The 20,948-nt window shown below is 37.1% G+C and overlaps 2 protein-coding genes across 4 annotated transcripts; one reads left to right on the forward strand and one right to left on the reverse strand.

Annotated features, from left to right (window-relative positions):
* Positions 1-3,394: 3,394 nt before the first annotated feature.
* LOC149899408 (uncharacterized) lies at positions 3,395-8,807 on the reverse strand. 3 transcript variants are annotated; one of them, XM_090114583.1, is made up of 8 exons: positions 8,694-8,807; positions 8,239-8,423; positions 7,956-8,076; positions 7,493-7,639; positions 6,709-6,894; positions 6,187-6,296; positions 3,897-4,061; positions 3,395-3,556 (listed from the first exon to the last, which is right to left on the reverse strand). In XM_090114583.1, exons 2-8 carry the CDS (start codon positions 8,395-8,397, stop codon positions 3,443-3,445), a joined length of 1,002 nt encoding a protein of 333 aa, XP_089970709.1. In that variant the 5' UTR covers positions 8,398-8,423; positions 8,694-8,807; the 3' UTR covers positions 3,395-3,442. The 3 variants fall into 3 exon arrangements, with proteins under 3 accessions (XP_089970709.1, XP_089970708.1, XP_089970710.1); XM_090114582.1 differs by lacking the exon at positions 8,694-8,807 and having other exon boundaries at positions 8,239-8,550; XM_090114584.1 differs by lacking the exons at positions 7,493-7,639; positions 8,694-8,807 and having other exon boundaries at positions 8,239-8,550.
* Positions 8,808-17,276: 8,469 nt separating this feature from the next.
* Positions 17,277-18,158, forward strand: LOC149899409 (uncharacterized). The gene has a single exon (XM_090114659.1). The coding sequence runs from the start codon at positions 17,277-17,279 to the stop codon at positions 18,156-18,158; it is 882 nt and encodes a 293-aa protein (XP_089970785.1).
* The last annotated feature ends 2,790 nt before the right edge of the window (positions 18,159-20,948 follow it).

The raw sequence follows: 20,948 nt of genomic DNA on the forward strand, positions 1-20,948 counted from the left end.
CACGTGTAAGTGCTTTGAGTTAAAATTGTACCGTAAAATAGCGGTTTTTGTTAAAAAACTGTTATAGCACCCTTAATGCCATAATTATTGCGGTAACAGCCCGGTAGACGGTAATAGATCAAGAGCCCACGACGGCCAGACTTTCCTTTCTTTCGGAAAGTTGAAAGTTTCTCTGTATATGTCTCCTATACAGATAAGAACGACCAGCGACTATCAAGTTTGGGTTGTGGTTACTTTGGCAGGAAACAGGTAGTGAAGGTGTATAAAATAGTACCTAACTTTCATTATAGTTTAAAAGCTAAATTTTATATATGTTACTTGGGGACCTATAAAAAGACATTACCTTAAGAGCCAGACAGTTTTCATGGTTCTTACATCTAGCCAGACACATTTAAAAAATAACTAACATATTATCATCAAATTCACATAACTACCTAAAAGCGTAACAAATATGAAATAACCCACTAAAACATTAGTTAACTATAATTATTAAAAAAATAAAATTAAATATATAAGTAATAAAGTTATTACTTATCTTTTACGGGGGTTTATGTTGATGAAATTTCACGTATCTCGATGACACAATAAAAAAGTCATCGGGATACGTGAAATTCCATCAACATAAGTCTAAGTAAAAGATAAGTAATAACTTTATTACTTATATATTATACTTTTATTTTTTTAAATAATTATAGTTAACTAATGTTTTTAGTGGGTTATTTCATATTTGTTACGCTTTTAGGTAGTTATGTGAATTTGATGATAATATGTTAGTTATTTTTTAAATGTGTCTGGCTAGATGTAAGAACCATGAAAACTGTCTGGCTCTTAAGGTAATGTCTTTTTATAGGTCCCCAAGTAACATATATAAAATTTAGCTTTTAAACTATAATGAAAGTTAGGTACTATTTTATACACCTTCACTACCTGTTTCCTGCCAAAGTAACCACAACCCAAACTTGATAGTCGCTGGTCGTTCTTATCTGTATAGGAGACATATACAGAGAAACTTTCAACTTTCCGAAAGAAAGGAAAGTCTGGCCGTCGTGGGCTCTTATATTATAAGGTAGTGTGGCTGTATAATGTGATTTCGTAAATAATTACATTTTTCTTCATTAATTTTTACTAAACTTGCAATATGTTTTTTCAAAAATTCTAATTATAAATAACTAGCTGTCCCGGCGAACTTTGTACCGCCCTGTCAATGAATGTTGTGTTACCTTTTAGCTGAACTAATTTAGGCTTTGATGAACGTAATGCAATGATACAAAATAAATATTTATATGGATTGATATGTGTAATAGTATTTTATTTTATTACTTCAATAACACGTCTCAGAGAAAAATGATTGAATTTTAATAAGTTGTGCAGCATGGATTAACTCTTTTCGTTCTTTAACTGTTATCGACCGCGCCATCGTTTCGTTTCACTTTAGTGATAATAATAATTCTACTATGTATTATCATTCGGCGATCGACGCTGATACAGTGGGTAACCATCGTTGCCTGTGATGGTCTCTGCCATCAATTTTCGTGGATACCTTTTTGGTACACTCGCTGTCTACCATGCATGGTGTTTGGTGGTTGATGCTGTCACACGGTCCATGAATCATATTCGTGATAACAACGTTATGTCGGTCTAGATCGGTTTCAGGATTAGCAATCCCCGCACACTCATATAATTTATCTGCCCGAATCCTTTCCACTAACCAAATTAAAATGTGTGCATGCTGCAAGCCAGATTGTTGTCATTCGATTGAATACATCCATCATTGAATAATCCCAAAGATGTGTTCAATTAATGTAACTCATCAGTGATCGGATTTTTTTCTTGAAAACACGTGTGGTGATGTCGTGCCGATCACTTGATATGTGTCCGGGAAGCAGCAGTTGAATAATTTCTATCCATTTCGGATTGCATATAAATGTATTGAATGAATAAATCTGGCCTACCATAATGATGCAATGACATAATAATAATTGTTAATATTATTATGTCATTGCATCTTGCGCATATTCACTTGGGCTACCTGTGTATGTCGCCGGTAAAATAATCAATAGACCAACATTTTCTGCATCTTCTTCTGTACTAATTGCATCGCATAAATGGATGTAATCTTCAAAACGCAATTTAGCTTGTTGCTTGTTTATAGCAAAATTGTTGACGCAGTCGACGAAATCGCCATCACCTGACTTTGACGTGTGTTTACTATGACATGTAAAAAGTTCTCTAAAATGTTAAGATTGCGTATAGTGCCACAAACTTATCTGACCCGGTGACAGTGTCACTGATGTCGCTTTCTTTTATATAAACAAAATATTCCTATGAAAAGTCTGTGAAAATGTGACATTTCAAAATGGCGGCACGTAGTTCCAGTTTTTGCCACCGGGTCAGATAAGTTTGTGGCACTGTAGATAAATATTACACTGCATTAGGTTTAAACATATAAAAATAAAACACGATTTACTTCAATCTGAGACGTGGGAAGTATAGCTCCCAGCGTTTTAATAAGGGGTATTATAGAATGGATCAATATCTACAAGAAAGTCCGCGATACCATATGTCCATCTTCAGTAGTTATGTTACTACAACAACTTTTTTACGTTTTCAAAGTAAATAGAAGTGCCGACAGTAATCAAACCATGTTATCCATACACATATTATATTAATCCTTATCCCATTAAATGATGTTTTATTATAGACTGTTTCAATACCAGCAAAATACTTTTTAAATGAAAAGAATTGGATATTCCATTCAAAAGATATAACGAATTTTTAAAAGTGTCAATCTACAGAAAATAGTAGGTATACTGTTCGAGCAGGCCGTAGTGCGGGGGTCACGGAGGAATTCTACCAATATGCGTCTTGACGGAACACAGTGGGGTTTTGGTCGGTAGGAATCCGACATAATAACCAACGGCCCCTCCCCCGGAGGCCGTGGGTATCTATGAAAGATTTCCCCACTAAAACAAAAAAAAAAGGCCGCAGTGCGGGACGGGGTAATGGTGATTTTCATGTGATTAAAAATTAAACCTATAGTAGACTTTTCACTGTAACGATATCGCTATCTATGCGGGTGAAACCGCAGGGCATTGCTAGTCTTATATACTAGTTTAAATCTAGCTTAGGGCTAAATTTTCTGTCAACACTTAACCTAGGTTGGTGTATATAATTACTACTACATAAAATTATAGTAGATCGATGGTCTGATACAGAACATGTATCAGACTGGTTAATAATTTTATATGCTATTAACATAGCACTTAAGTGCCTAACAGGATCCTATTTCACCTTTTTGGGTATGGAACCCTGAAAAGCAACAATGTAGATAGGCGGACATTCAATCGAGTTTGTTCTATAATAATTATTATGCATAAAATGAAATAAACAATAGTCAGACATGATTTCTTTATTACTCATAAAATCAAGATTAGTTACGAAATTATATTAAAGTGGTGTTGAACGGTAAGGGCTGGATATCCTGGTTGGAGGGCTGCACGCTGACGATCTTGAACTGCAACTCCACAATTGCGTACGTCATCACAACACTGAACGTCTGGAATAGTATAATCAATTTAGTAATAATTTACTATACAGTATCAATTTAGTAATAATTTTACGGTTTCACGACTGAAAACGAAGCTCACATAGGAGTTAGGACTGGCATTACATGACGTGTTAGTAACGGGCCAAGCGCAGAGTGCCGCGCTCTGTTCGGCTTGAGATAGCCAGCAGCTGCTGCGCGCGCAGTATATACCGCGCGCACAGGTACACAACTCACAGTGAGCAGCAGCGCGCGCGAGTAGTGCAGCATGCCGAACGGCGCGACGGGCGCGGCGTGCGCCAGCAGCTGCTGCGCGCGCAGTATATACCGCGCGCACAGGTACACAACTCACAGTGAGCAGCAGCGCGCGCGAGTAGTGCAGCATGCCGAACGGCGCGACGGGCGCGGCGTGCGCCAGCAGCTGCTGCGCGCCCAGCTCCAGCTCCTCGCACAGCAGCTCGCCGCAGCCCGTCCACTGGTACATCACTTTGGCCATTATATACTTTATTTTTGTTTTCTGTGGATCATATTTGAAACAATTATTAATAGCGAATTGAATGATGTTAACTTCAGAATTGTCTAGTCAGTTGCTATACCTATAGCTGTATCAAGTAAGTTTTCCAGGAGATTTGAGAATGGGAGATTTTATAAATTTTATAACCTATGTACCTACCTACCACACTTTGCGATGGTTGTTCGCGGCAACTATAGCTTATATACAAAGATGATTTGAGAAAGAATGTAACGAGATAGCGTTAGAAATTTTATTTTGTCTATATCACTATCATCATCATCATCACTACATAGTATAAAACAAAGTCGCTCTGTCCCTATGTCCCTATGTCCCTTTGTACGCCTAAATCTTTGAAACTACGCAACAGATTTTGATGCGGTTTTTTTTAATAGATAGAGTGATTCAAGAGGAAGGTTTATAATATGTATAATAACATCCATTAAATAGTGGAGAAGTACTGTTATTTTTGATGTTTCTGATATGATGTCGTAAATAATTACATTTTAAAGTGAAACTTTTATTACATCGTCTCAAACTTTTTGGTCATGTCGCGTGACGGTCGGCTGCCGAGTAGGTATAAAGCAGTGTTCGGAACCGTTCGGACAGTTTCACTTTTACCGTGGTTTCATAATGCTAGGCGTCCACTACAGGCGGATCGGGCCGGGCCGCATCGCAACGGGCCGTCTCTAATGGACGCGCTGTTTGCTCCTGCGTCCACCTGTACGGGGCGCGGCGGATCGCCTAGGCGGATTTTATCTAATGGCTGGTTCACACTTTGATTAGTGTGAGTGCAGGTGATTAGTGCGAGTGCAGGTGTGTAGTGCGAGTAGTGTCCAATTGACTGCGAGTGCAGGTGATTAGTGCGAGTGCAGGTGTGTAGTGCGAGTAGTGTCCAATTGACTGCGAGTGCAGGTGATTAGTGCGAGTGCAGGCACGCTGCGAGTGAGGGGGAAGGGAGGGCGCGCGGGACGTGGCTACTCGCAGTCCACTCGCAAAAAAATAGAACACGCTTCTATTCACTTTACTACACAGCCTACTAAACACTCGCACTAAACAGTCGCTGTCCACACGTAGTACTACTCATCACCTGCACTCGCACTAATCAAAGTGTGAACCAGCCATTACAGACGCTCGCCGCTCACATCCGCCTGCCTGCGTCCACTAGACGGGTCGGGGCGGGCCGGGCCGCAGCGCACCGCCGCGCGGCAGAAATCCGCCTGCGAAGCGATATCCGCCAATGCGTTGCGGCCCGCCCCGGCCCGATCCGTCGCTAATGGACGATGTTTCATACAAAACATAGGCCGGCGTATTTTTGCGTTGCGATGCGGCCCGGCCCGATCCGCCTAGTGGACGCCAGCCATAAAACCACACAACCTTTTTTTTCCGCTTACATTGCAAACGCAGGCTGAACCCTACGAGTTTTATCAAAATAATGTACTAAGTATTGTACTTACACATTGAAAAGGTCTACAGAAAAGTCCGCGATGGTATATGTCTATCTCTTATGGATAACCCACAATAACTTTTTTTTGTCATTTACTTTTTACGACAAATAATGGTTAATTTTCGAAGCGATTTTAACCAATACAGCATTAATCCTTAATCAATTAAATACCTTGAATACATTGTTCATTTAATATAGATCTAAATATATGGCCCTTTACACCGTATGATTTAAGTGAATATTTTCGAAGATATTAGAGATTTAAAAATTGCGGGACGTACACGTAGCGTTTGCGGCGGTACCGGCCGGCCGCCATTGCAACCGTGCGAAGCCGGGGCTGGTCGCTAGTTGCACATATTAATAAATCGGGAAAAGAGATTTGTTTTGAAAACTGCCTATTTTATATCGCCATTTTTTGAAGTGAAATTTCTTTAGTCGCATTGAGTAAAATTTCAAGGTCGCTTCATTACAATACGAAGTAACTATTCTCTAATCTGTGACAATACCGTCATGGAGTAAGGCAACGATTTTGGTATCTTTGGATCTTGCCAAAGAAGTTTCACTTCTGACACGTGTGCTCGGCAAACACGCTACCTTTTATTTATTTAAAACTTTTTAAAGACAAACACAATGTAGATAGGTAGTTGAAACGTCTTTAGAATTCGCAAATGTAGCTAGAGATACCTCATTGTTGATTTGATGAAATGCTTCATAGAAGAGTATGGGCCTGAACACCTCTTGCGTGAACCAGACTAAATGGCGCGATATGTACCACCAGTCAGCAATCTTGTATCCTGTAAAATATATTATAATTTATAAGTATCGCTACTCTGCCCTTTGTAGAAAGAGCCGCAACGCCAAGTGCATTGTCACGCCGCGGCTTTTATATAGAAATTATCTTTGTAAAATATAGATGCTTATTGTACGAATGCGCCACGATTCAAAGGAAAGCGGCATTTTATAGTATTCGACAGCTAAACATGTTCGGACAGGAAATAGTGACAACTATTCATCCACAAAAATATTAAATCAAAATTTACGTCTAACAATATCATATAAAACAATATCCTGTATCCACGCAGGATACAGTGTTATAATTAATATAATATAAGATAACATTAGCTGACATTATGCCAAACAAGGCGGACCAGTAATTTATATAGGTACGTACGTAGGTACAACCTTTGACAGAAATTGATTAATTACCATTTTTAATGAAATGCATTGCAATATAAGAGCTCGTGTCTATCATGGTAAGGATGTTAAAAACGAATACTATGACACAGAAGAGGCCCGTGTGTTTGTTCATCTGAGTGCTGACGTCACAAACGGTCAGGAAGCGACGGTTCAGCTCCCGGAGACAGCGCTTAGCTTCCTCCTTGTTATCATCCGCTAAAATTTTATACATACTTGTATTGTCTTATTTATCATTAAACTAATTGTTGCTAGAAACAACAAAGACAAAAGAAAAGTCCACATTTGGGAATTACATAATGCATACATATGTACCGTGTATATAAAATACTAGCTTTTCGCCCGCGTCTTAGCCCGCATTTTCAAAGGAAAACCCGCATAGTTCCCGTTCCCGTGGGATTTCCGGGATAAAACCTATCCTATGTGTTAATCCAAGTTACCATTTATATGTGTGCTAAATTTCATTATAATCGGTCCAGTAGTTTATGCGTGAAAACCATACATACATACATACAAACCTTTCCTCTTTATAATATTAGTATCTAGAAGTATAGATAAATTCCAATAATTCTTGATTTAATATTTCTATTATCTAAGTTTTTTTTGGCATTATTATAATATAATAGATGAATATTGTTCAGTGAGTTATTTAGCTCAGGAGTACACGATAACTTTCAAACAAGGGACCTTGCAGGTATAACAGGGGACTTTGTTGTATGTAGGTAAATGTTAAGAATGATGGATTACGTTGCCGTGTACTTTCACTTCTTACTAAAAAACAGAAAAAAAATTAAACCTGCATATATCAACCCCTCCAAATCTTCAGCTATTGCTTCTAAAGCTTTGTGAATCTCAAAATAAAGAAGAGCCACTTGAATCATCATCACAATCAGCATTGGATACTTCAAATATGCAATAAATCTCAAATATACAACAACTACATCTGAAAATTATAATTACTATGTTTAAATTAATAAGCCTAGCATTCTCTACAGACACCCTGAGCCGAGCCGAGCCGATTTGAAGAATGAACCTTGCTCGATCCAGTATTTTAAGTATTTCCAGTCCAGGACCCATAGAAAATTCTAAAAAACAGGAAATTTATATTATGTACAATGTACCTACATACAGTATAGTTTAATATACTCTAACGCGTGAAGTTTTCTTTTTTGAGAAAATTTCTTCTGACATCAAAATATCAAGCAAACACAACACAAAATAGCCTTCCAACACCAGCTTCATGGTCCATAAACACTCACCTTGACAATATTTGAATTCGTGGCTCATATCCCAAATTTGTATTAAACAATATCCAGTGACGATAATTACTGATAAAACTGAATGCTTTGTCTCTGTTCGAACGTTAAAATTAGTATTTATCTGGGAAATTAGATTTAAAATTAATTTGTGTGAACTGTGAGCTATGCTCTTACATGTCAAATTGAAATAAAATAACAGATGGTCTAGTAAAGTTTATGTATGGTACACCGTACAACATCAGAACAAAAATCTTGACTGTTAAAATATCAAAAAATAGATAACCTTCTGTAAGACCGTTAGGCATCCGAACATGCTGTACACAAAGTTCCGATTGGCCAGCGAGTTGATAACGAACGTGAACAGCAGGAAAAAAGACTGCGGTAGGTGCAGGTCCATCTTGCTGACCAGCTCCGACCTCGTGTACATTGCCACCAGGTTCATTACGTCGAGACCCAAGGCGTCGACGGCTACGGGATACAAACCTAAACTTATTCAGGAACTGTTGCCGTTTTGTTCGAAAGAGATGCATGAAAATACGGATAACATTGTCATACTTCTCTTTCAAAAGTTATAACAATGCTACATTAAAAATAAGTATATAAGTATTAAAATAAACCTAAAAAAACACGCTGCCAAGATAGATACAACAAGGGTCAAGGATTCAACTAAAAAGTAAAAAAAAATTAAACAATAAATTAAAAATAATTCATTTATTGTTTTATTGAATTAAAACTGACCATTAAAAGTGGCTCAAAATTGTGTGTAAAGAAGTCGATTACTATACAAAGAAATATTGACGATCCTTTTCAGAATAATAAGACGAATTTAAGAAATTGTTGTATTGTCACTGGTCCTTGATTTAGATTTAAGTAGTTACTTGAGTGTAGAAAATTTGAAATTCTGTCTGTTAAAAGTGGCGCCAAAATCGAATCGAAAGGAGTCTTAAACATATAAACATACAGGTGAAGCTAATAAAAGCGTGTTAAACACTTCATTATAATATTCTCTTGGTGCATGTAAATTGTCAAGAGTGTCAAGCATAGAAATATAAAGGAGAGGAAGTGTGCTCCTATGGCACACTCCGCCGAACCGGCAAGACGGTCGCTTACTGAGCAGCGCGACCAGAACGCGTCCGTAGAGAGCGCTGCGGCTGCAGAAGCGGGCTCGGTAGCCGTCCCCGGCGCGCGTCAGTCGCACCGGCGCCACTCCCGCCGCGCGCCCGCAGCGCAGCACCACCGCCAGCGCGCCGCGCACCTGACACTCCTCCTCCCACATTCTCCCTCCCGCACTGCCACTGCAACCGAGCTCTACAGATATACACACCCAACCCACAGGATTATGTTTCAACAATCCCTTTCATCTTATAATATTATATCCTGAGATTGTATCTTACAATATGCCTAATGTAATTACAATATCACATGAATATCACATATTTTAACAAATACTCTATTCACAACCATACTGTGACCCTGTTCGCCAGATAAAAGCTATCTACTTAGGCCTGATTTTTCAATCCTTGGTTAAAACTTATTCGTTGAATAATTTATAAAACTACCATTTTAAAAACGTAATCTCATTGCCCGTATTAGACAGTTGTAATACTTTATTGGACGGATAAGTTTTATCCAACCATTGAAAAATCGGCCCTTAATCTAATCTACGTGATTTTCTAAAACTACCTCCCTAGTCCCCTTTATAAAAGATTTCTCAAGGGCAATGCAAATCTCCAATTATTTTAAATTCATATCAATCACGATTTGATTCTCATCGTATATACCTAATATATAAAATAAATGAGACCTTGTATGCATTTAAGAGCTTCCCGAGACCCTCGAGAGATAATATATCCGGACAGACATAAATATCAAAAACCAGAATTATTATAACAACAGTTGGATGTATCCATCGATGTGTATTATCGGCTTTCACGATGACCACGTCGTATATTACTATATTGTGAAGGCCATTCTGTGATTATTCATTAGATGTAATATTCGATATTGTACTCAAACATCATTACAATGTAGGTAACGACGTTTTATGGTAAAACTATTTTATCAAGTAATTTATGATGGGTTATAACTAAGTAGTTTGTTTATATAAACAAACTACTTAGTTATATATTTAGTTAGCCATTTTCAATATTTTACAGCAAATAGTGAAGCTTTTATGAAGCACACTACTAGTAACTGAGGATATTATTATTAATGCCCAGGCAGTATGAATAATGCCTTTGTTATCACTTGGCTCGTAACATAATATTATAAACTTTCTTATAATAAAAAATAAATGATGATTAAGTAGGTACGTATTTTTGTAAATGATTTTGATGTCTTAACTAGTCACTAAAAATAAATGTGTTATAAATACATAATAAAGATTTCATTTTATTGAAAACATTAAACATGCAAGATACAGAGTAAATAATAAAATTACATTTCAGTATTTGAACACAATAAAATTAATTCATAGTTCTTTTGCAATCAGTACTCGTAATATCTCACTTATTACCAGATTTGTTGGTCAACTAAGTATGTATTTGTATTCTCTTTGGTCAACTAATCATAAGTTGCCGAGCGCCCAAGACAACGCACGTGTCGTTTTCATAGAATACGTCAGTGCAGCGCCATTACTAATAATAGCTGTGTTTTACCTGAAAATAAAACACATATTAAATACTTACCTATATTTGAAGCTTACTTATTGAGAAGGCACCTAGCTTTTTCCGCCTATTTTTCCCTCTCTTTCCGTTGTATATATGCTATCTCTCTCGCACACCTCTCCACCAGGTGGCGGGGTGCACGATAATGTTCAGGCGCTGGATGTTTTTCATTGAGTCTAAATCCACAACAGGTGGACGTTAAGTGTAAGCTTCAAATATAGGTAAGTATTTAATATGTGTTTTATTTTCAGGTAAAACACAGCTATTAAACACTTGACCGTAATTTGAAGCTTACTTATTGAGACCTGATTGTTACCCACCTGGTGTACAATATATGGACGCCAATGTGAATTTGAATACATAAGTAATTACTTATTTCTTTATTTGAAAGAGTAAGGTGTGCAGATAGTATACCTACCAATTAATCACACAGATTTTTATATTATATATTATAATATTAAAATTAACAATCCCAGATGAAATTCACCCGTAAACACGAGAAGCACGGATAGCGATATAGCAAGAACTAAACCAGCAAAGTTTAGTTCGCTTAACTACCAGACTTATATTTTAAAAGCCGTATAGTCTGTACTGCATTTCATTTATTGCCCCCCCCCCCCCTCAAAGCAAAGAAATGAGAAGTCATTTGGCAGAGCTTTCTCGTTAAGGGTAGGGGTTCTAAGTAATATCTAATAATAAGAGGCTTTTGTTTGGAAAGATTGACTTTCCGTTATTTATCCTCTATCCTATGTAAGTGTAACTCAACAGTCAGTATTCTCAGCATTCGTTGAGTACTTAAACGTTTTACGTTAATAGTTGTATATAACTTTATTATACAATATAATAATCCTGGTGAGATGACAAGAAACTTGTCTAACAAACGATTATCCTAATCCCTCAGCGATTTATTGTTTGAGCCCTGAAGGTCAAATGGGTTGAAAAACGAGTCAAATAAATTGCCTACAAGACCGGGTAACTAAAATAGGCCTATGAGAGGTCAACTATACGTAATCAATCGTCATTTGTTACATTCAATCGCTTTGCAATTAAAAAATCTCTTCCGATGTTTTTATATGAAAATTGGTCGGCTAGTGCCATTGAATTACGATACCAAACATACCGTTGGGCGTTGACACAAGGCTTGGTGACAATCCTCGAAACCATCGCCACAAATCATCTGCGAGATGATATTTGATCCGACTCGCCTTCCTTTGTTGTGAATAGGCTCTGCATTGGTAAATACGATTTGTTCAGTTCCAATTTCCATAATTATTGGTAAACCAATGGTGGTTTCCTGATTCCTGAACCGTAAACTTTTAGGATACGAAGTATCAATTTCATGCGCCCATTATTTGACGTCTCTAACCTTTATTGTATTTATTAGGTCATATTACTATACTGCCCACTGAAGCAGATTTCAAAACCTTTTTCTACCTACCTTAGAAGAGTGAAGATCCGATACGGTCATATCCAAAACTTCTTTCGTGGGTCCTCGTTGACGAAAGCAAATATCTATGATCATTTTAATGATCAATCCTTTGTATATTTGCACCAATCGCCATCAAAGCCCCGCGAGGGCTGATATATATTTGCACCATTTCCCCGTGAGGTACTGTTGTAATCAAAGCCCCGCGAGGGCTGATATATATTTGCACCATTTCTCCGTGAGGGACGGTTGTAATCAAAGCCCCGCGAGGGCTGATATATATTTGCACCATCTTTTCCGTGAGGTACTGTTGTAATCGAAGCCCCGCGAGGACTGATATATATTTGCACCATTTCTTCGTGAGGGACAGTTGTAATCAAAGCCCCGCGAGGGCCGATATATATTTGCACCATTTCCCTGCGAGCGACAGCTGCGCGAGGGATGTTTGTAACTAGAAATAAGTAGGGCCTGCCAAAAAATGCTTAAGAGACACCCTGCGAGGGTGGATTTGACCTGGCTAACCCCTGCGAGGAGTAGTGGCCACATTTATGTATTCTGCTTCGAGCAAGAATACACAGCTTAGTGCTAATATAAAATTAGCAGTAAATAACATTTAAATAATATAGCAATTAACAAGGTCCTTTAACTAATTTTCCAATGTTAGCGACAACTGTCCAGGATGAAATAAGAATTGATTTGACAATGGTAATTAATTATTATTGTTAACATTCCTTACGAACGCAACCATACCGTCGTATTTAATTGCACAAAATAATCTCCACTCACCCGCAATTTTTTACTTTTTGTCAAGGTGTACAAGTTTATAATATTATTCAAAAACGTTAGAAGTGAATTATTGTAAATCCTTTGAAATAAATGTATCTTAATCTAATTTATATTAAGGTACCTATCTCGATAATTATTATACGATAACCCTTTCAGCACAAGTTCAGTAAACCAAAGAATTTAATTGTAAAATTTTGGTACTTACTCGTTTTAACAAAAAAGTTGCATCATTTGAAACATATGAAACGTAATTTTCAATCAAATTAGCCGTGTGTAATATGTCTATTTTCACATAAAAACGGATCAGAATAATACTCATAAAAGGACACGTATAGACTACGGATAGTTTTGAATGTGTGGTACATTCATGGTACGTATCTACTATACATGAGCGAATTCCATCATTATTCAGTTGAGCGGTAACTCCCGTACGATTTATAAAATAATATCACAACATGTTCTGACATGTCGTGACTTCTTGGAGCTGACTCATCTCGTTCGATAATTTTTAGTAATAAACTATGATAGGAATTCCAAACCGTTCCTAGCGATAACGACAATGTAATAAAGTCGTAGCAATGGATTGTATGCCTGTAAAGCTTTGAGTTGGCTGATGGCTCATATCCATACTAAGTATTAATTGTAATTATTTTTCCACGAAAAATTCACTTGTAACCTTGTAATAAAAACACATTATTAAAAATGAAATAAAATATTAAAAATATCTATATACAAGAGAGGGTATTTGATATATCAGTAATATCAAATAATCACAGGAGTAATATTAACGATTCGAGTAAAGTCGAACGGTAACACCCTTAAAATAGCTTTACTCACAGTATTAAAAATTTAAATATTAATTAGTACTTACATGTATATTGCATAATGAAATATTTCAAAAGAAAAGTTACTATTTCAAGTAAAATGTAACGGTTGTATCGTTAATTTTAAATATCTTTATTTATGCTATTAAGTATTTAAGCTTATTGAAAAATAAACTATTGCTGAAGGATTCATTAAAAACCTCAGCATTTTAAATAAAGTCCAACGATTAAAGATATTTTTTTTAAATAAATTGCCATTTTTCTGTAGTGGACCTTTGCATAAAATCTGTGTCATTCAACAATTCGCCTTGGAGTTCTTTTAAAATAATAACTTCTGAATATAAACTGTCCATGTGTACAAGGTTGATCCAAAAGTAATGATAATTGGGATTTCCTGTGTACATAAAAATATAAAATAACCGTTTCTTGCTTGCTCATTTACTCACTAAGTTATCACAAAAAAATCATATCAATAGGCCACGTTTCCAAGTTATATTTACATTAATTTCTGTTGGCAACACTAATCTGCTGTACACCGCGCTATTCACTGTCCATCTGCACGACATTCGCAGTGGTGGGGGTGCTCCACGGACATGTATCAAGATAGACTAATGCGCTGATTACACCTAACGAGTACAGTGGCGAGTCAGTAAATACGCTCTCGGCCGAGACAGTTGCCGAACCGAGTGGGTGTTTACACGTATTTCACTAGTGGCGAGTCAGTTCAGTTTTGATCACGACGCGGACGTCTTCAATGGATCGAAAAAAAAAAAGAATTTAAACGGGTTTTAAATCGGCTGTTACCAGATATTATTAACGAATTGTGGGATTTATTAGAAATAATAAATAAAAATAATAATTCTTTGAAAAAATACAATGACGAAACGAACGAGTGGCGAGTGGCCGAGTGACGCGACGAGTGCGTGTTTATACCTGCCGAGCGGGATAGCGAGTGGGTACTCGGCCGAGTAAACAAATTGGGATTCTAGTGACTGTCTCGCCGCTCTTCTCGGCCGAGTACTCGGCCGAGCACTCGTTGAAGTGTTTATACCAACCGAGCACTCGGCCGAGGACACTGACTCGCCACTGTACTCGTTAGGTGTAATCGCCGCATAAGCGAGTGTATGTACTTCCCGTGTCCAAACTATGTTATTGAAACTTACTTGACGCTGGCCTACACTCAGTCCGCGCTTGCAGTTCGCCAAGGAAAGACGTGAAGCTGAATAAAGTAAAATGCCGAATTGCGCCGTTATAAACTGTAGAAACTCCACAGCTGTGAGTGGCCGAGTTAGCAGAGATGTTTCCTTCCACCGGTAAGTAATTTTCTAATCAGAATATGCACTATTTATTTTAAAATCAAATAAAGAATATCTGTGGAAAACGATCGTGACAAACACGGATACCAAATCATACGAAATGATTCGGAATACATTGCGGCTTTTACTTGGCACGGTAAAGATCGCGTCGTATGATAACAAGCAATGAATAGCGTCTTCTCATTTTTCTGTTCTCATTTTTCTGTCCAATTTTGTGGTTAGTGATGTTCATTTGATGCAACAGTTCTCGATTCTAATCGATTTTATAATCGAACAGAAAAATGATAATTTGTAGGAGCAATTTTTCAGAAAAAAAGGCATAGATTTTTTTTGTCATTTAATACGACTTGACCTAGAACTTTTAAGTATTTTAATACAAAGGTACTAAAAATAAATATTATGACATGGACGCCATTAGTTAAAGTGTCATCTTGGGAGTTTTTTAAAAAAACTCCTTATTGCTTAGACTTTGTTTGTTTTTTCAGTTTTCCAAGTAACCCGAACATAAAAGGAAAATGGATCGATGCAACGGGACATAAAGATTGATTGATTGACAGTTTCATTACTTTCTTTCGATGGCCTCTCTATTACGTAGTACATGGTAACTCAATGGGCATATGTAAGAAAAAGCTAAAACACATTAGTGTACTTGTTAGAATATTAAAAGGTTTATAACTTTATTTTATCATCCCTCTGTCTATGGTAATTATCATTTTTCTGTCTTGAATCGATTTAGTAATCGATTACGATTCATTTATTTGACTACCTCTTAGACATAGATCTAGTTTGATCTGATTTCTTTCGATTTACTTCGATGGGATAGGACGATACTAGAATCGCCGTGCGAGTGGCGGCCTAATCGATTTAGCGTAAAATGAAATTAACATCACTAAAAAGCGCTCGTGACGTCATAACGCGTCAAGGTCAGTACAAAAAATATGACACGCTTGGTTTTCATACAGATCGCGGTACTTGCGTTGTCTACCTAAATATACATGTCTGTGGGGTGCTCGCTGGATGAAAAGTTGATCGTGCACATCCAGCAAGATAATAATAATAATTATTGACGTACGTCAACGCTATTCACTGTCGTTTTGCGTCGTGCATCGTGTATGACCTTGGCGGGACGTACGTCAAGATGGACCGTGAATAAGACGCTTAAGCTTCAAATTACGGTCAAGTGTTTAGTGAGCGATTAGATCGTGACTAGTCGAGCAACAAATCCGTGGATTTGTTTTTGTTTGACGGCCGTCTCATTACGCACACATGCGTTGTGAATCTTGTAATAGTATAAACAGACGTTCGAACGTGGTGCGACCGGACCACCGTACTCGTGCGGTGCGATCGACTCGCCACACGACCGCACCGCACCTAGGGTTGCCAGTATATGATTTAAGGGTTAACAGCATCAAAAATACGAGTTTTAGTTATTTGTTACGGGAGACAATTAAAACAGCAATGTTAAATAGAGAAAATTTATTTTTGCTGTTGGAAGAAACAGCTTTTAATAGCTCTTCATTTTGTAAAGCGAATGTATAAAAATCTTTGCACGATAATTTAAAATTACATTTACAGCTCATTTTGCAGCTCCGCCTTTACAGTTTCAATATTCAATCGGTTTCGGCTATACGTCCAGGCATTGCCGCACAAAGAAAATATTCTTTGTTTAAAAATTACGATTAAATTTACGATTAAAAAAAAAAACATTTAAAATATGTATTGGAATTACTCGTTACACTCGTTAACGAACTCGCCGTCACGTAGCAGTGCAATAAATAGTATCCAACATTTAAATTAGTTTGAGTGGTATACAGTATATATAAGTGCTTAAAATTGTGTGCACTCGTTACTGGCACATCAGTGAATAAATTCAGTGTATAAACATTCACCGTAAGTCTTTAAAAACATTAAAAAAACATTTTTTCTTTCGAAACTATCAACAATCAGTGAAGTTTACGTAGTGTGTTATTAAAACGCGTAAGCGACGCTCATTGCACGGCGCTTACGACCTTCTTCTCGGACATTTTTACACTGCGATACATCGTGAACAATATTATATTAATATTACCCGCTTGTGTAATTTTCTATGCACCCAACTATAATCAACTAACAAAGGAATCAGCTGGTGCGTTACTACAAAGTTTTTATTCATAATAGTCAACTTTATTAATGAACATGGATTGCTGCAAATTATGCTCGAAGATTGTTACTGATAAGGAAGGCATTAAATGTACGTCATGTAATTTGGTTCTGCATTTCTATTGCGTGGACATGACCGAATCAGACTTTAAAAAATTTTGCCTATGAATAGATTGAAATGGAAGTGTCCTACATGCAAAGCTAAGAAGCATACAGCTGCCTCAGTTTCGTCTTCACCTAAAGCGAGTTTGGCGCCAGCATCGATACTGAATGTAGACACCGATGCGCTAACTCGCTATATGGACACAAAACTCGATAGTTTGCGGCAGCAATGGCGCGAAGATTTAAACTCTGCCATCATAGAAGTCTCCAAAAAATTTGAAAACGATATTAACAACCTGGCGAAACGTATGAACTGTTGGGAGGAGCGGTTAACGCAATTAGAGAAGGGCTACGGAAATCATTTGCAATCTGTGTCGGACAATACGTTGTTACAAGAAAATAATGCACTCCGCGCGGACCTGCAAACGCTAAGCTCTAAGTTTGAAGACCTCGAACAAGCTTCACGAAGTTGCAACGTCGAAATACAAAATATACCCGAACGCAAGGGGGAAAATTTAATACATCTTAGTTTGGAGATTTGCAAACTGGTGGGCGTCAATTTGAAAGACAGCGATATCAGGAATGTACACCGTGTTGCACCAGGCATCCCCTCAGACCGCCCAAAAAATATCATATTGCAACTCACAACTCGCCGGCAACGCGACGACCTGATCGCCGGCGCGCGCGCGCGGCGCTCCCTCACCACTGCTCAACTTTTTGGTGCGCCTACAAACGCCGCGGATGCAACAAAAAATACGCGCTTCTTTATAAACGAACACCTTACACTTAAAAATAAAATTCTTTTTAGTAAATCTCGTATTCTAGCCAAAGAAAAAAATTATAAATACACTTGGGTGAAAAATAGCTGTATTTTGTTGCGCAAAACAGATGATTCCAAGGTCATTCATGTGCGATGTACTGATGACTTGATTAAAATCATATGACTAGCTGTTAACTTTACACTAATTATAAAAAACTTATTTATAAAGCATGCTAAATTGTCGTCGTTTAAACACGTTTATTCCCTGTTTAATAATTATATTAACTATTCAATGTCTTATTTTAATTTTGTATTTGATGCGGAGAGGAACACGAACACTATTACTAACTCTACAGTCGTTTTATTGTTAAAAGGAATAATTATATCTTATTTCTATCTTATATCTATGTACAATGCATTCTAAAACTTTGAATATATTTTATCAGAACTGTGGAGGCATAAAAACTAAACTCACTGAACTAAAATTAAATATTCTTTCGAGTAATTATGATTTAATAATATTGGTAGAAACCTGGTTGACATCATCTATTTTGGACGCGGAGCTTCTAGCAGATGGTTACGTTATTTTTCGCCGCGATAGAAATCTCACAATTTCAGGTAAGAAAGGGGGAGGGGGAGTGTTAGTATTTGTCAAAAAAGAATTAAACGCTGTGAGAACTTCCGAACTCGAAACACTTGAAATAGAAGAAATATTTTTATACTTTCCGTCTAATTCGGGGCTGTTGCTAAACGTATGTTATATTCCACCGGCTTTAAGTAACATCTCATATGATACATATTTTCGAAAACTCTGTGACGTATATTCTAGTTCACGTTTTAGTAATTTTCTAATCATCGGCGATTTCAACCTGCCATATATAAAATGGTCTTTTGATAACTCAGACGCCTTTCTTGGAACCGTGCACACTGAAACATCAAAATCTCTGATGTATACCATGTCATTTATGAACCTAAAGCAATCAAATAGTATTTATAACGAAAATGCGAAACTGCTTGATTTAGTACTATCTAATATACCCAATCGTGTTCAATCTTCTGCTGATCCCTTATTGAATGTTGTCCCTCATCACCCGGCCTTAGACATAGTATGCTCGATATCTGTTTCTAACGTGATGCCTGTGAACTTATTAGCTAAAAGGAACTTTTTTAAAGGTAATTATGACCAAATTAACTTTGAAATAAATAATATAGACTGGTTCACTCTACTGGCACCTCTTCCATCGGACAAAGCAATTGATATTTTCTACGAAAATATTTACAACATTATTAACACACACATTCCTTTGGTTAAAGTAAAGTCCACAAAATACCCAGTCTGGTTTTCTAAATGTTTAATTCAAGCCTTAAGGCGTAAGCGTAAACTTTGGACGCGATGGAAGACTTACGGTTCTCTAAGAGATTATCAAGAGTTTTCCCTGTTACGAACGCGAGTGAAACAGCTTCTTACTACATGCTACAATAATTACACGGCTAACATTGAAAAGTCTCTTAAAGAAAATATTAAGTACTTTTGGAAATACACGTCTTCTCTAAAAAATTCTAAGTCGGGGTACCCACGTGTCATGAAGTTGGCGAATTCTAAATCTGACGATCCAAATGTTATAGTTGAAATGTTTTCAAAATATTTTCAGTCAGTGTTCGAGCCAACATCCGCTGCGGCATACAATGTGGATAATATTCTCACAGACAGTCATTATGATAACACGCACATAAATATAAATTGCATTCGTCTTACTAAATCCGATATACGCGCTGCCTTGCAAAACATCGATCAGAACAAGGGTCCAGGACCGGATAAAATAAACCCAGTTTTTCTTAAACAAACCAGTAAAACACTCTGTACCCCTTTGGAGATTATCTTTAATAAATGCTTGAGTTCTGGTTCCTTCCCAAATATATGGAAGCAAGCATACATAACACCTATCTTTAAATCTGGTGAGAGAAATGATGTAGAGAATTACCGCCCCATTTCGATACTTTCGGCCATTCCCAAAGTATTTGAAACTTTAATACACCGACACATCTATTCGAGTTTAAAACATCTCATCTTAGACCAACAGCATGGATTTGTCGCTGGTAGGTCAACCGTATCGAATCTTCTTGTCTTTTCCAATTACTTATTCAATGCACTGGATCATAAACAACAAATAGAAACGATATATACTGACTTTAAAAAGGCATTCGACAAGGTAGATCACTTACTCTTACTACAAAAATTATCATTTAATGGAATTAAGGGAAATCTGCTACGCTGGTTTGCTGCTTATTTAAGCAATCGAGTACAATCAGTTGTTATTAACGGTTACACTTCCACTCAAGTTACTGCTTCCTCGGGCGTCCCGCAGGGCTCGATCCTCGGGCCCCTGCTTTTTGACTTATTTATTAATGATATTTCACAATGTTTTGAAAAATGTAAATTCTTGTTGTATGCAGACGACCTAAAGTTGTACTCTAATGTTGTTGATACCAAGGATATACTTCATATTCAAGATGACCTAAATAGATTGGATGATTATTGTAAACGCAATAAATTATTTTTGGCTTATAATAAATGTAAACATATTACTTACTCTAAAAAGAACAACAAAATTCCAACAGTATTTAATCTGGGAGGTCACCAACTGGATTCGGTTTCCTGCATTCGTGATCTCGGTGTCTACTTCGATGAATGTTTAATACTCGATCAACATATAGACCACATACTCAGTAAGTCTTACCGCATGCTGGGCTTTATTACACGCGTTACTAAGGCTTTCAAGGACGGAGACGCATTTGTATGTCTCTATAAAACTCTTGTGCAATCTCAATTGGAGTATGCCTGTCCCATCTGGAATCCGTTTTACAACATTTACATAAATAAATTGGAGATGGTTCAAAAGAAATTTCTACGCATCCTAAATTTCCGCCTAAGTGGTGGTCGGCAACATTACGAGGATCTTTTGCGTCGTTACAA

The sequence above is a fragment of the Colias eurytheme genome, chromosome 21 (genome assembly GCF_061535395.1).
Source record: "Colias eurytheme isolate Ceu_HAF_F1 chromosome 21, ilColEury1 Martin Lab GWU primary, whole genome shotgun sequence".
Lineage (NCBI taxonomy): Eukaryota > Metazoa > Arthropoda > Insecta > Lepidoptera > Pieridae > Colias > Colias eurytheme.

What these genes read in the sequence shown, in the direction of transcription:
- LOC149899408 (XM_090114583.1), bottom strand. Translation starts at nt 8,397, where the DNA reads ATGAACCTGGTGGCAATGTACACGAGGTCGGAGCTGGTCAGCAAGATG. An exon ending in CGAATTCAAATATTGTCAAG is followed by an intron (nt 7,640 to 7,955) that starts GTGAGTGTTTAT and finishes TATAATTTTCAG; the next exon opens with ATGTAGTTGTTGTATATTTG. An exon ending in CGCGCGCGCTGCTGCTCACT is followed by an intron (nt 3,557 to 3,896) that starts GTGAGTTGTGTA and finishes ATACTATTCCAG; the next exon opens with ACGTTCAGTGTTGTGATGAC.
- LOC149899409 (XM_090114659.1), top strand. Translation starts at nt 17,277, where the DNA reads ATGAATAGATTGAAATGGAAGTGTCCTACATGCAAAGCTAAGAAGCAT.